Source organism: Protopterus annectens, chromosome 13.part0, assembly GCF_019279795.1.
Source record: "Protopterus annectens isolate FY-2018-M chromosome 13.part0, PAN1.0, whole genome shotgun sequence".
Taxonomy (NCBI): Eukaryota; Metazoa; Chordata; order Ceratodontiformes; family Protopteridae; genus Protopterus; species Protopterus annectens.
In genome coordinates this window covers 1,201,386,012-1,201,403,396 of record NC_056747.1, presented here as the reverse complement: position 1 = coordinate 1,201,403,396, position 17,385 = coordinate 1,201,386,012, and the positions used below count along the sequence as shown (strand labels likewise).

At 37.1% G+C, this 17,385-nt stretch overlaps 1 protein-coding gene across 1 annotated transcript in view; it reads left to right on the top strand.

The window, feature by feature from the left end:
• Window positions 1-17,385, top strand: part of ACE (angiotensin I converting enzyme) — an 806,509-nt gene that overhangs the window by 301,504 nt on the left and 487,620 nt on the right. Inside the window, exon 4 of the mRNA XM_044055209.1 lies at window positions 1,393-1,536. Within this exon, the coding sequence (XP_043911144.1) occupies window positions 1,393-1,536 (144 nt within the window). The remainder of the gene's footprint in view (window positions 1-1,392; window positions 1,537-17,385) is intronic.

The window sequence follows — 17,385 nt, the reverse complement described above, 5'->3', positions numbered from 1 at the left end:
TTCTTTCGGCTTTTTCCCGGTTAGGGGTCGCCACAGCGGATCACCATGTCTGCACATTAATTGGCAGTGAAGTTTTACAGTGTCGAGTTGCCAGCCCGGCGCCCAACCTTCCACAGAAGGCACACACACATGCACACCTAGGGCCAATTTAGAGTGTCCAATCCACCTGCAGCATGTCTTTGGGATGTGGGAGGAAACCGGACCGGAGAGAAACCAACCCCCACAGGGAGGACATGCAGACTTTGAACTGGAGAACCTCTTGCTGTGAGGCGGCAATGCTAACCACTGCACCACCGTGGCCGCCCTCCCCTTCCCTTCCCTATTTATTACCTTAAGCTAATCCCAAAGTTAATAAATATTACCTGTGACAGGCACCATTTTAGATTTTATATAGCTGGACTAGGTCTAAAGCACTAATAGCTCCCTTCCAATCAATATCTTAGAAAACCTTTATTACCTTATTTGGCTTACTAAGTCCCTTACTACCCATTAAAGAGTACCTCAGAGGAAAACTGCTCAAGAAACCTTAATGCTTTATGTGGGCTCTTGAACGATGTGTCTAACCAGTGCATACAGTTGAAATTTACTCTCATAGCCATAAAACTATAAAACACAATAAACGCGACTCTGTAGACCAAATTGTTATAAAAAGTAGAAGAACCTAATACAAAGTTACAAAAAACCCATACTTTTAGCTCCATTTCACTCAGGCAGTATATACAGACCCTTACTACCTTGTGGTCTAGTTCAAGTAAATAAATAAATAGCTGTTAGAACTTCACTTTGCTAAAATTAAAAACAAAAGCTGTGTAGGAAAAAGGACTCTTAACGACTTTTAAAGCTCTTCATTTTTCAGATGAAGACTTTGTTTCTGTTTGCTGCCTCATTGGTAACATGACAATGTTACACTGGCTTTCAAAAGCTTTGAAAACTGGTAAAACATTTCTCGCTCCTGCACTTTTGTTTCTTTAACTGGTCGTACATGGAGCAGATAAAGTGGCATGTACTATAAATAATTATGTTCGTGTTTGTGATCATAACCGTTTGTGTTCTCATTCATCTTTTGATCTTGTCTCTTGAGATGAATTTCTTGGCATCCATGTCCCAAACACATAATACATTGGTTATGATTGGTCATAATTCTGTATGTTATGCACCTTTCTGATGTCAAAGGGATGTATAGCAAGCTAATATTTTTTCCAATTTTGCACAGGAATCAGGTCAGTTCATCTATTATAAGAAAGTTAAACTGCATGCCACTTTGTATTGGGTAAAAGCAGTTAGCTATTCTAAAGCACAGCATGCTAGGAGAACCAAATGTGCAAAGTTAAATAATATGCATACTTACTCTCTATTATCTGCCGCCTTATAATATGTTGTCTCCCCTTACAGATCTGGTGAACCTTATGGCATCTTCCCGGAATTACAAAAAGCTGTTGTATGCTTGGGAAGGTTGGCACAACAGTGCAGGAATTCCACTCAGGCAACTATACAAAGAGTTTGTTAACTTGACTAATGCTGCGTCACAAATGGATGGTAAGAATCCCTTACCTTTGTGCTATTTGTCACTATGATTAGTATGAATACAAGAAAGACAGCTTGATAATATATTTGCTTCAACTTATATGTTTGACAGTGTCCATAGGTAACCACTTATAAATGTGCTGAATAGTATGTCCTACAGAAATTAACAGATAAATGTGCTGCTAATTAATATTATTTTGGTGTATACCTAGAATTTAAGGTAAATAATCAGTGTATAATATCTACATTTCCTTGTTTTGCATTGAAATCAATTAGTCAAACCACTTTGCTGTATTAGGCTTACAGTCTATTGCTCAATATAAAATCACTCACATCTTGGCTTTTTGAAAGCAGAGCCATTTGCTCATGTACTGTTAGTCACTCCATGTATGAACAATTTGTTAGAGTTAGAAGACACTGTTTTTTTAAAGTTGTCCAATGTTACAGCCCCACAGAGTATTTTTTCTGTTATGTGTGATCTTTTTTTACTTTAAAATGCAGTAACTTCAGACTATGGATAATAAAGTAAATGGGGGGTGGGATCCAGTGGGGCTTGCTTCCTGCTAAAATGCTTTTTTATGTTGTTTTATATTGTTCTATATCTCCTTGAGAACTGTACAACTACAAGTGCATGTGTCCTGAGGATTTGTGTACTTGGTATATAGTTTCAAGTATTTTTTTTTGTTCTGGGGCCTGTATTTTGAGGGATGTAGTCTCAGGTAATCATAATGTCATACCAATGTGGCAAGTACTGGTACACTATAATAAACTATGTCATATGACATACTAAAAAAATCAGAAGCTAAGCAGATGAACATCAGTGCCACAGAAGAGAACACTGATATTCCATATAGTAAAATCATTTGTATGTGTTTTTATAGTACCCTGCACACCATAAAAAATGAATTTCCCTAGTCAGAGTTAAGAAAGATATTTCCACATGGCCTTCAATATGCTAAGATGCAGTGGATCCACTGAATATTGGTGGGAATTCACTAAGTCCTGTAAGACTCTAGTACTCCATAATGTCCAGGTCATTCAAGTTTAGTTAAGTCCCTAATTATTAATCATGGTCAAAAAGTAACAAAAGAAAATAACAACACAATGATACAAAGGAATATGTAGAAATAAAAGAATAAATAAAAATGTACAGGTAAATGAACATAAAAATTAGCTCAGTAGAATAAAATACAAGATTAACAAAGCAGTTAGAAAAGTTCAGGCCAATATTTCTTCATAACTGCCTTTAGCATGAGAGGTACAAAACTGTCTTTATCATGACTGGGACTGTACTAACTTTACAATGATAGGGACAGAACTGCCTTTACCATGACAGGGACAGAACTGCTTTATCATGACTGGGACAGAACTGCTTTATTATGACTGGGACAGAACTGTGCTTCCCATGACAGAGAGAGAACTGCTTAATCATGACTGGGACAGAACTGTGTTTACCACTACAGGGACAAAACTGCTTTATCATGACTGAGACAGAACTGCCTTTACCATGGCAGGGACAGAACTGCTTAATCATGACTGGGACAGAACTGCCTTTACCATGACAGGAACAGAACTGCTTTATCATGACTGGGACAGAACTGTGCTTACCATGACAGGACAGAACTGCTTAATCATGACTGGGAAAGAACTGTGTTTACCATCACAGGGACAGAACTGATTTATCATGACTGGGACAGAACTGCTTTATTATGACTGGGACAGAACTGTGCTTACCATGACAGGGGCAGAACTGCTTAATCATGACTGGGACAGAGCTGCCTTTACCACAACAGGGACATAACTGCTTTATCATGACTGGGACAGAACTGCCTTTACCATGACAGGGACAGAACTGCTTAATCTTGACTGGGACAGAACTGTTTACCATGACAGGAATGGAACCACTTAATCATGACTGGGACAGAACTGCCTTTACCATGACAGGGACAGAACTGCTTTATCATGACTGGGACAGAACTGTTTTATCATGACCTGGACAGAACTGTCTTTACCATGACGAAGAGATAACTGCTTAATTGTAACTGTGACAAAACTATATTTACCATCACAGGGACAGAAATGATTTATCATGACTGGGACAGAACTGCTTTATCATGACTGGGACAGAACTGTGCTTACCATGACAGGGACAGAACTGCTTAATCATAACTGGGACAGAACTGTGTTTACCATCACAGGGACAGAACTGCTTTATCATGACAAGGATAGAACTGCTTTATCATGACTGGGACAGAACTGTGCTTACCATGACAGAGAGTGAACTGCTTAATCATGACTGGGACAGAACTGTGTTTACCATGAAAAAGACAGAACTGCTTTATCATGACTGGGACAGAACTGTGTTTACCATGAAAAAGACAGAACTGCTTTATCATGACTGGGACAGAACAGTGTTTACCATGACAAAGAAAGAACAGCTTTATCATGACTGGGACAGAACTGTGTTTACCATGACAGTGACATAACTACTTAATCATGACTGGGACAGAACTGTGTTTACCATGACAGGGACAGAACTGCTTTATCATGACTGGAACAGAACTGTGTTTACCATGACAAGGACATAGCTGCTTTATCATGACTGGGACAGAACTGCCTTTACCATGACAGGGACAGAACTGCTTAATCATGACTGGGACAGAACTGTGTTTACCATGACAAGGACATAGCTGCTTTATCATGACTGGGACAGAACTGCCTTTACCATGACAGGGACAGAACTGCTTAATCATGACTGGGACAGAGCTGCTTTATCATGACTGGGACAGAACTATGTTTACTATGACAGAGACAGAACTGCTTAATCATGACTGGGACAGAACTGTGTTTACCATGACAGGGACAGAACTGCTTAATATTGACTGGGACAGAACTGTGTTTACCATGTCAGGGACATAACTGCTCTATCGTGACTGGGACAGAACTGTGCTTACCATGACAGGGACGGAACTGCTTAATCATGACTGGGACAGAACTGCCTTTACCATGACAGGTACATAACTGCATTATCATGACTGGGACAGAACTGCTTTATCATGACTGGGACAGAACTGTGTTTACCATGACAGGAACAGAACTGCTTAATCATGACAGGGACAGAACTGCCTTTACTATGACAGGGACAGAACTGCTTTATCATGACTGGGGCAGAACTGCTTTATCATGACTGGGGCAGAACTGCTTTATCATGACTGGGACAGAACTGTGCTTACCATCACAGGGACAGAACTGCTTAATCATGACTGGGACAGAACTGCCTTTACCATGACAGGGACATATCTGCTTTATCATGACTGGGACAGAACTGTGCTTACCATCACAGGGACAGAACCGCTTTATCATGACTGGGACAGAACTGTCCTTACCATGACTGGGACAGAACTGCTTTATCATGATTGTGACAGAACTGTCCTTACCATGACAGGGACAGAACTGCCTTTACCATGACAGGGACATAACTGCTTAATCATGACTGGGACAGAACTGTGTTTACTATGACAGGGACAGAACCGCTTAATCATGACTGGGACAGAACTGTGTTTACCATGACAGGGGCATAACTGCTTAATCATGACTGGGACAGAACTGTGTTTACCATGACAAGGACAGAACTGCTTAATCATGACTGGGACAGAACTGTGTTTACCATGACAGGGACAAAACTGCTTAATATTGACTGGGACAGAACTGTGTTTACCATGTCAGGGACAGAACTGCTTAAGCATGACTGGGACAGAACTGTGTTTACCATGACAGGGACAGAACTGCTTTAACATGACTGGGACAGATCTGTGCTTACCATGACAGGGAAAGATGCACCCACTTTGCTTTTCCTCTAACAGACACATTACTAGCTTGATCAACTGTTACTCCCAATTTGGTTATGATTGTAGCTTATAATAAGCAAGATACATGACAGTGTCAGACACAGTCACAAGTGAGGCAGTGGATACTAAGATTTACACAGGTAACACATCATTATCTGCTGTCTAGATACAACTTTTTGCATTACTAAGGAGATGATGTAATAATACACCTAATCACAAACATCACAAACATACACATAATATTTGTATTGTTCCTTCTTTTTGTGGTGCAGCTAAACACTTCACATATACAACTGGCACAACATAGAACTTCTCTTGTCTGCTGCCCATGATCACCACACTATCAACTATGTAAGTTGCTACCACCATCCTGTCACACTAAAACATATTATAATCACATCTAAGAGTTACAAGTGGCCTCAATTTTAATAGTAAGAAATTAAACTTACACTTTTCTGGTTTCACATCCTTTGCTAGGCTACATGTATAGCTAGAGAAAAGATGTGTCCATGCTTCTGGCTATCCAACATTATGTGTAACTTGCATGTGTTGCATACCAAGGGATCTGACTGGATGTTCCCAGATGTTTATTTATACCATAATGTCAGAATGAAAATATTTCAGTAGCTGTCAACCAAGTAGGCAGACTCTCTTCAGGATACAGTCTTAAATCAGTTTAGAAACAGCATCCTTTAACATACCACAAAAAACTGTGCAGTCAGTGGTAATGTTTAAACAGTATGAGCAAGTAATCAGAAATATGCTACACTCACCAGGACAACAAACAAAGAAGACTATACTCATATCCTATTTCATAAAAATATCTGATTAGGAACTTCACTTTTTCTTCATAATTATAAATAGGAAAATTCTGTTGCTCTAGTTTACTGATGACACTGCAAAACTTCTAATGAAAGTAAAATTCCTTCTCAAAACAGCACATAATGGAAACTAATAAAACAGAGATTATAATCAGTTAAGCAAAACTGAGCAGTTATCTATTAAACAAACACAACTGAAAACTTTAAAGAGCCCAAAGCTTAATCATTTAACAGAAGTATATGCAGCCTCACTTAACTGATTGTCATCAGAATCTCATCAGTATGATTTGTTTATCAATATATTTAATCTCTGTTTCAGGAATTGTGTACCCCCCCATTTTTTTTTTGCCAAAATGCTAGAGCTTTACTATTTAATAAAATACTTCACTAGCATTCCTGGTCATTTTATTGTTTTACTAGCAACATTAATCTGACTGAAATACATGCTGGCTTACTTCTGGTTAGTCTGTAAACACTTCTCAATTAGTGTTATTTCAATCTACAAATTATAAAAGATAAAAATAAAATCATTTACAGACAATGAGAGAATTCAAGATGATCGCCAACCAGAGTCCTCCTTTTTACAGGAGTAATTATTTCTTTAAATGCATTTATGGCTGTTCTAAGCCTTACATGCCATTTGTAAATAATTCCGTAGGTCTCTCTGAAAGCCAAGACATTATTCACTGCCCAAGTAATCAGTTTAAAATTCATTATTCCTGAGTTCATATTTAAAACTAAATATTGAAACAGGAATATGACTTTGAGGGCCTTACATATGCTCATAACATCACCTTTTATAGCTGAAGGAAACGAGACAATTTTAGTCTTATTTGATTATAACTTAGTTGAGGTTGACTTCTCATTGACTGTACCTTAGCTAATCATTAATACTCCCTGACTGTACCTTAGCTAAACATTAATACTCATTGACTGTACCTTAGCTAAGCTTGACTCCTCACTGAATGTACAGTAGCTAATCATTAATGCTCATTGGCTGTACCTTAGCTAATCATTAATACTCATTGACTGTACCTTAGCTAAGCTTGACTACTCACTGAATGTACAGTAGCTAATCATTAATACTCATTGACTGTACCTTAGCTAAACATTAATATTCATTGACTGTACCTTCGGTAAGCTTGACTACTCACTGACTGTACATTAGCTAATCATTAATACTCATTGACTGTACCTTAGCTAAACATTAATACTCACTGACTGTACCTTAGCTAAGCTTGACTACTCATTGGTCTAATAAGAAGAAACACCACGGAGAGCAGACACAGCCAAATAATCCTTTGAAAACTTTATTGTTGATGCCAAATAAATAAACCGTAATAAATCAAGCGCTTTCGCCTGATAAATATCAGGCTTTATCAAGATACTTATACGAAGGATATGACGTGCCTTAAATAGCACACTAGTTGCCCACCCCTAATTGATTAATTAACAAAAAAATCTAAAAACATTGCATTAAATTAATACGAATTAGTCATCCAAAGACTAAACAAATGTACAATTCATTTTGTTACATTATCTATAATGCAATTTTTGTTTGTGCATAACACTCTGTGCTAACTACTTAATTTTGCATGTACCGTCTAAAAATCTAAAACATCAAGAAATGAATTGCTATAATTACATACAAAAGTGTAAAAAACTGCATTCACCTTGCACATAAATAAATGCTTACATGTGTGAAAACCATGTTTTACTGAAACACAAACTGTTTAAAATAACTACTATTAAACATTCTTTCAATCAACTCTGCACTTATAATAAGTGTAGCTACAAACGTAAAAATGAATAAATATAAATATAAATATAAAATATAAAATACATTTGCTCAATGAATATACATAAAAATTACACCTATGAATAAATGAATAAATAAATATGAATATAAATATATATGTATAAATATAAATCTGTATATATGAAAATATATGAACCGATGAAACTAACTATGCAATACATAACCCTAATAAAGTATCCTACAACAAAAATGTAAAATTAATTTCTGTCGCCAATTACCTATTAAACTATAAAATATTAAAACTCTAGAGTATTTGTGCAAAAATGCAGGATGTAATAAATATAATAAAATAAATTTGTCTATTATTAATCATTAATTCATAATTAATTGTGTACAATTAAATAAGAATTTAATAAAGTGTGTGTGTGACTGTGCGTTGCATCTTCATAGAATCATTAGTACACACCAGTAATATTTATTTATTTGGCATCGACAATAAAGTTTTTAAAGGATTATTTGGCTGTGTCTGCTCTCCGTGGTATTTCTTCTTATTTGACTACTCATTGACTGTACCTTAGCTAATCATTAATACTCACTGACTGTACCTTAGCTAAGCTTGACTACTCATTGACTGTACCTTAGCTAATCATTAATACTCATTGACTGTACCTTAGCTAAACATTAATACTCATTGACTGTACCTTAGCTAAGCTTGACTACTCATTGACTGTACCTTAGCTAATCATTAATACTCACTGACTGTACCTTAGCTAAGCTTGACTACTCATTACTATACCTTAGCTAATCATTAATACTCACTGACTGTACCTTAGCTAAGCTTGACTACTCATTGACTGTACCTTAGCTAATCATTAATACTCATTGACTGTACCTTAGCTAAACATTAATACTCATTGACTGTACCTTAGCTAAGCTTGACTACTCATTGACTGTACCTTAGCTAATCATTAATACTCACTGACTGTACCTTAGCTAAGCTTGACTACTCATTACTATACCTTAGCTAATCATTAATACTCATTGACTGTACCTTAGGTAAACATTAATACTCATTGACTGTACCTTAGCTAAGCTTGACTACTCATTGACTGTACCTTAGCTAATCATTAATACTCAATGACTGTACCTTAGCTAAGCTTGACTACTCATTGACTGTACCTTAGCTAATCATTAATACTCATTGACTGTACCTTAGCTAAGCTTGACTACTCATTGTCTGTACCTTAGCTAATCATTAATACTCATTGACTGTATCTTAGCTAAACATTAATACTCATTGACTGTACCTTAGCTAAGCTTGACTACTCATTGACTGTACCTTAGCTAAGCTTTTTACTCTTTATGTGTAACTTAACTCTTACATATTTGTGAATTTGTCTGCTGTTATTCTTTGTACATGCTCTATCTTTAGTAGTTTTGTGATGGTATCTTGCAGTTGGAGAAAAGGATAATGCTATGAGATGTAGTTATAGTGGTTCAGAGTATAATTCCTTCAGCTTTCATTTGCTAAACCTTCATCAAGTCATTTAATCAGACATTGTTACTAGGTTACCCCCGAAAAGGGGCAGTATATCCACTGGCCTCCATGGCTAACAAATGGGTATTATTATTCTTATAACAAGTCATTATTATTATTATTATTACAACAAGTTATTATTATTATTATAATTGTGTTCAGGTCAAGTTCTTAGTTAGCTTCTCTATAGACATATAACTACCTTAGAGCTTCTTGATTTCAAATATCTTAACATATAGCCTATTGTTTTCATTTTTTTGTAAACAGTGTGTCAATATATGTGTAAGATAAAACATACAGTCCAAGCTGCACTCTTAGATCACTAAAAATATCTACTGTTATCAGATTTGCAGCTCTTACACTGTGATGTCTTTGTTGCTGTCATGGGTCCAGCAACATAAATTTGTGTTCTTAATATGTATACGACAAGCAGTATGTTTGTTCCTGCTTAGTAACCTTGTTAAGGGCATCTTGTAGAAACAGACAGAGTTAATTTCCAAGAATGAACTTGCCAGTTTTAATGTCATCTGCATATTTAAAAAATAGTAATGACACTGTCTCTATAAGGTTTGCTAAAATAGTGTTGAGTAAATGAGTTCCCAAGAGAGAGCCTTGAGGTGTACCAGTTAATATACCATTCCTTACACTAACACTCCCATCAGGTTCATTGTGCCACTTTATTCCACTTGAACGTTTTCCTATCCAGCTAACCAAAATGTTGACAAGTCCTAATGTATGAAATTTCTTAATAGGCAGGGCATGGGTGACTGTGCTAAATGTGTTGGAAAATCTATATTGTTGAAGTCAGCCAGCTTGGAGTTCTTTATAAATTGTTACCATGGAAACTCAGATTTACTGTGCTGGTGGGTCAATCCCAGTGTGCAGAAGCATAGTGATGAATAGTCTAAACATTAAAAGTTCATAATTCATTCTGCAAAGTATTCAGCAATGGTATCTCCATTAGTTTGCTGGCACTGGGTACAAGACTTATGAGTGTGTAAGGTCTGATGTCATGCTTATTCCTTAGTTTTCATGCAGAAGCGTAATCACTGTATTTTTTTCTTTTATTAAGGAAGACATCACTGACAAAAGTTTGTGAATAATGTAGAGAGCAAATCCATAAGTTACTTTTTAACTCTTGAAGGTCGCACTTGTAAAGAGTTAAAGCTGTTGTTGTGTCTTTCTGCTTTTCCCGGTTAGGGGTCGCCACAGCGGAACTCTGGTCCGCTAATGATTGGTAGTTGATTTTTATGTGCTGAGTTACCAGCCCTGACGCACAATCTTCAATGAAGGTACACCCATTCACGCATGTCTTCACGCAGAAGATGCTCTAGCTGAGAATCGAACCGGACAGCGTCTTACTATGAGGCAACAACGCTACCGCAGCACCAAAAGAGTTAAAGCTGTTCTGATGTTTAATTTATCAATACAAGTGCACACAGTACTTACATCAAGAGTGGCACTTATGTGAGTGTGTGTTGTGAGTGCAACTTTACTCTGGCTCAAATCTAGAACCATTATAAACACTATGGCAATCTGAAGGTGTTAATGATGTCTCTGGTAGTATGAGTCCTCATATCATTTTCACGTAGTTTGAGGGGTCCATTATGTTTTTTAACTTGAGCCCCTAACATAGTTGTAAAACAACTCTTATTACATTTAACACCATCCCAAAATCTAATGCAAACTTCACCATATCACTTATCAACAATTGTATGATATTTAGGGAGCACCAACTTATGTAGTGCCTAGACTTTGCAAGTTTCATATATTGTATACTTTATCAGGTGTTAAGTGGTTGGTGTTGGGCATCAAATTGCACTTGCCTGAATGATTTGCCTATTCTGCATATGTTTTTTGAAGGACTTCCTTTTTAACTATCACCCACATCTCTGTGAGTGTCTTTATTAGGAATCTAGGTCATAAAATAATCTTTTGTAGCTTCTTAGTTTGTATACATATCAAATAAGTCTTTTCTGTTACAAAATATTTTCCTGAAGCCCACCTTTGTGAAAAGTTATGGTGGACTCAAGCAACACACTGTAGTTTCCAGACAAAGCATTTTTTTCTAAAGCTGGTTGCCACCTTATGTTTACTGATGTCAGTAACTTCTAATACGTTATACAATCTAGCAGGAGCACTGATAATTTGTGTTAATTCTGGGATACATAAAAAAGCAATTTTAAGGTTCATAGGTTCATACTAGGCTATCTGCCCTAGGGCATTTATAAGCCTAGCCAGAATGTGTTTGGCTTTCGCCACCCATTTTAAATTTATTTTGCTATGCCCTTTTTCGAGGTTAGTATACTGTGCCTCTGTCTAACAGTGACACAGAAGTGATACCCGGGGTAAACTTACGATCTCCCATCCACTCATCAAGATTCCTCTTGAAGAGAGTCAATGAGGGACTCTGCCTAACCTGGACTGGGATGTTATTCCAGAGTGGAGGGAGCCTCTGGGTTATGAATTTGTCCCTCCAGCATGTCCTATTTATTTCAGTGCTGAGGTTCAAGTCTCTCGAGCATGTAGCTTGATGGGATTTGGATATTTTGAGGTGCATCATGTCCCTTAATTCCGGGTTGGACATGGCTTTATACGTCAGGCACAGATCGCCTCTGAGCAGGCGGTATTCCACTGAGTAGAGCTGGAGTTTCTTTAACCGGGCAGCATATGGCATCTGTTTGAGCCCTTTGATCCTCTTGGTGAGTTACTTTTGGGGTCTTTCCAGTTGCTGCAGGTGTTTGGTAAGGTACATCCCAAAAGGGTCATTGTACTCGATTATGGGCCTGATGAGGGATGAGTAAAGAGGCACGATGACCTCCCCTAATCTAGATGTGAATCCCTTCATGATTAGGTGGGCTATATAAAATGTTTTTCTAACCACTTTGGCCACATGATTGTCAAATAAGAGATTGCTATCAACTTGGGTCCCCGGGTCCCTAATTACTTCTTCTGTACTTAATGGATTACCACCTATGTGGTAATTTGTGGGCACTTTATTTTTGCCAAAGGGGATATTGGTTGTAGGAAACTCCAAAATATTATTATAACACACCTCATGAAGTAGCTATTTACATTGAAAATCTGGGATTATCAACTCACCCTGCTCTCTTCCATCTTTCGATGACTATGTCACTTACTGATTTGTGAGGCTATAGAACATATTTGTTGTTGAGGCTCCTACCATTAATAAGTAATAACGTCAGATATTAGCCATTCAACTTGCATCCCTCACATCTTCAGCCTGACATATAAAACTGAGCTTTGACTATGTCAATAAAATTCTGTGCCAAAAACCTCTTCCTTTGTTGTGAAAGGTGTGGACCTTTTTGGCCATAAAATTATGCCTGTTCCTGATCAATACAGAGTTGCTTAGAAAACCAAAGCTTTTCATCTCATACACCTTTGAACTGTAGAATTTTCCACACCATTTTTTTCTGTTTATATGTTATAGACTGTAGCCCTGTGTGAAGTACTCAAGAAATTCACCTAGATTTCTAGATCATTAACAGAATTTAATATATCAGCTGTTGTCCTTCTTGCTACCTCCATATAGATTGGAAGCGTGAAATTATTGTAAATACCAAATTACCACTAAGATGGTTTTCTACTGTCCTATGGCCTTCAGCAGCCCTTCCATCATACCATTAGCCATTGTATCCGGCAGACAGATCATGAACCTATGTTTGTTATAACCTACCTACAAATGAACCTCTCCCCCTTATTTTGAAGTTTCCTACAACCAATATGCCTCCAAATCTATGTGCATTGTATATTATACTTGTCTTGTCTTCTATGATGCCCTACATTTCTTGGTTAATATTATCACTTAGTCTGTCCTTGTTTATTTAGATTCCTCAGTGAAATTTTGAAAGCTAGACCTAACCATAGTCCTAGATTTTGTAAGCATCACTACATTTCTTATGAGCATCTTATTTCTGAATATGCAATCTGCAAGTCATTTCCCTTTCTAAGTCCTTTGGCCCAGACCAGTTTATCAGTATCCCCTACTGGCAAAGTGCTTTCTTTCATTTCTCAGACAGTATCATTCTGGGTTTGTCTTATTCTAATAACTTGGTGTAAGAACTCTGGTCACCTGTGCCTGACTGAGCCGACCAGATCCTGTGCCTGACTGAGTCTACCATATCCTGTGCCTGACTGAGCCTACCAGATTCTGTGCCTAACTGAGCCTACCAGATCCTGTGCCTGACTGAATCTACCAGATCCTGTGCCTGACTGAGCCTACCAGATCCTGTGCCTGACTGAGCCTACCAGATCATGTGCCTGACTGAGCCTACCAGATCATGTGCCTGACTGAGCCTACCAGATCCTGTGCCTGCTGAGTCTACCAGATCCTGTGCCTGACTGAGTCTACCAGATGCTGTGCCTGCTGAGTCTACCAAATCCTGTGCCTGACTGAGCCTACCAGATCCTGTGTCTGCTGAGTCTACCAGATCATGTGCCTGACTGAGTCTACCAGATGCTTTGCCTACTGAGTCTACCAGATCCTGTGCCTGACTGAGTCTACCAGATCCTATGCCTGCTGAGTCTACCAGATTATTTATATTCAAAGTGCTGCTGTGGCACTACAACAAAATCTGCCACAGTAGATCCACAAACATTTTGATTCCTGAATATTTCTGCAGCTGCATTTCATGGTCCTGCATCAAGGTTCAAGTTTGTATAGTGTGTCCTCTTATCCACGGCATGCATCTGTTGCATTTGGATTTAAGATCTTCTTCATGGTGCTGCTTGGGTGCTTGAAAGTGATAACCCTGCTTGATAAAACCAAATTACCTTTAAACTTCTGTTGTTTGCATTCCTTGAACCACTATTATCTACAATGACTGTGTAAACATTTATTAACCTAGTAATTTTCTGACAAGAGTCTATCCAATCAATTTGGTTTCCAGTAGTCATGAGGCATTTACTGCACTAAAGCAGGTAAACATTATAACAAAGATCTGTAAAATAAATAGGATAAAAGTATTTGCTATAGTTAAACAATTATACTGAATCTCTTAAAAGAACTGGCTCAAACTGATCAGTGCTTGGTGATGAAGGTAATAAAATATTACAAATAAATAAAATAAAATAAAATATACAACGTCTGCTTATACCATATTCTGAATGCAGGCAATAGAAAAAGGTAGATGGATATCACGTGCCTTAGTTATACATGGATAGACTAGTTCACTGACCATCTCTTGCAAATATGAAAAAAATGTCTTCTGGTACCAAGTCCTGGATGCTGGCAGTGGTAAACAAGATTAGAATATCAACCACATTAGTAGTGACAAAAGTTCACAAATTATTTATATTATCAGTTGTGCAGAAACTTTATTTATTTGCTTTTGTTAACTGAGTAAGGGATTGGTCCAATGGCCCTTTTTACCTTGAACTGGGCCTTAGTAGACAAGGTAAAGATTAACATTACATTCCAACATGAATAGCATGAAATGGTTGTCTTACAACACAATAAAGGAGATAATATTATAGCACAATATAAAGCACACTTATTGGTAGTATAGTAATTTAAGTAATGCAATTACATGTGAGGTAAGAGAAAAACGATATAGAGAAATAAATCTAAGCCTGTGACAGTGTTTAGAACTACAGTTATAGCTGCATGGGTACTCAGGTTTTACTTACAGTGTTTTTTGTTGGCAAAATGTACTAGAGACACTTAATGCCAGCTAAATCCATTATATAGTGCAATTCTTTTTTTTTTTTTTTTTTTTTTGAAATATCTTTACTGGTTGAAAGTTTAAAGAGTTACCTCACAATATTATTGTGGTGACTACGTCAACATATATTTTAACAGTGAAATTGGATTTTACATTATATTCAACCAAAATGTTTTCAATATGATATAACGTGTTTCTCACACTAAACAATAACTATATACATGATTTACAAAGTGTGACCAGGTCAAATATCTCAAGGAAAGATTCATTTTTCCATACAATTGTATATGCTGTAGTTCTTTTGATGTCAGTTTACAAAAATTACCCTTTGGGGAATGTGCAGCCTGGACTCTTGATTGCATTTGCACAGTTATGAGCATGTTGGAAAACAACCCTGCAAAAGTAACCTATCACAGTTGATTACATGACGGAAATTTTGTGCAACAATGCGTGGGCTGAAGTTATTACTCACCCAAGGTTCTTTACATCATTAAATTTACTCATCCCTAAAAGTTAATGATCGCAAAGAAAATGACAATACTATTGATGTTAACTGGTGCAACTACAGAAAACAAAAACACTGAGCAACTGCAGACCTGATGTCTTAGGACTTTATAAATTCACAGTAGTCATTACATAAACAATTATCTGAAATCTACCTTGCATGGATACCTATTATGTAAGAAATAAAAATGAGCAATTGACCTAAACCAACTTAAGAGTGGCACCAAATTGATTTCTTTATCTTGCAGGTGACAGATCCTTTACCACTATGTGAAGGAGCAGTCCAATGCATGCCCCACTTGTTACAAAAACAACAAAACAAAGTTATTAATCAGTCAAAGTAAGACTCCAAAAAACAAGAACTGAGTACCAAACAAAAAAAAAGAATTCTGCACCACAAAATATTGTTTAAAAAATCCAAAGCTTACTTTATTCAAAAACACATATAAGATTTTGCATAACTGTTTTAAATACTGAATGCATGACCTCAACCAACCATTCAGTTCTTCATCTCATGAATATGTAAAAATATATAAAGCACATGGTTTTCAAACTCATGAATATGTAAGTATTGGGCTTTTATATTCCCTGGTATAGGACTTGCTTGTTCTGACCCACCTCGGACATGTTATTCATCAGTGCAAGAACAGGTTGCAGCATCTTTGTGAATGAACTTAAAACTTTTAGTTACTCACTAAACAACAAATATTTAGCAAGAGCTTCCCCTTGACTTAGCAACTCACAAATTCTATAAATTTAAGATCCGCCCAAATATTCCTGGACCCAATTAAAAAAAAAAAAAAAAACTAAACAACTAAAAAAAAAACTCTGGAAATCAACAGCTGCCATCAATGGTTCTACCTTCGGATTTAATACTTTATTCAAACAAGAACAACAACTCAAGTAGTCCTTAAACAGCAAAAACAACTCTAATCTAACACTGTAGTACCAAACCACAAGTCTTCCTCAAAGGCTTTCACTGTACAAATGTTAATCATCAGATTCCGGTCATAAACATTATACATCATTCTGACTTTACATTCTGAGGAAGACAACAGGATATAAGCATGCTCTGCATTAAGACTGTCAACATTCTAGTTTGGTGCAGTAAGATTCTAACACGTAAAGACTTCTGTAATTATATGGTAGTTATTTCATTTTATGTTTATTTATTGTTACATTTCCTCATAGATGGTACCAAATGGCTCTTTTGCCTTCATTCAATTATTCCATTCATTCCAGGAATTAAGGGAAAGGCATTTTAATGTAGACAAGATGCTCTGATCCATTTATTATTGCCCAGAAATCTCAACCAGTGTTTCATTCCCTAGCAAGACTCATGTGGTAGTGAGTTGTCTGAATTGCTGGTTCTGGTGGTGGCCTATCCTCCACTCAGGGTAACTCGTCTGAGTCCCGTAGTCGCTGTTTCCAAAGGGGAAGATGTCTCTGCATGGCAAATCCTCCCTGAGTGCATAGTGCAGCATTACTGACAGTTTGGATTCTGCAGGTTTGAACTCCTGCTAGGTGTCACCCATGTGGGTAATTAAAGCCCCCCCAATGGACAAGCTAACAATAGCTATTCATTTCCATCTTCCCTGCCCAGCTCTAACAGGCAGCTGAGCTATTAACCAAATTTGAGTCACCTGTGCCATAGCCAGGGCTTTCTCTCTCTTTGCTATGGAACTGGACAGGAGTTATTTTATTT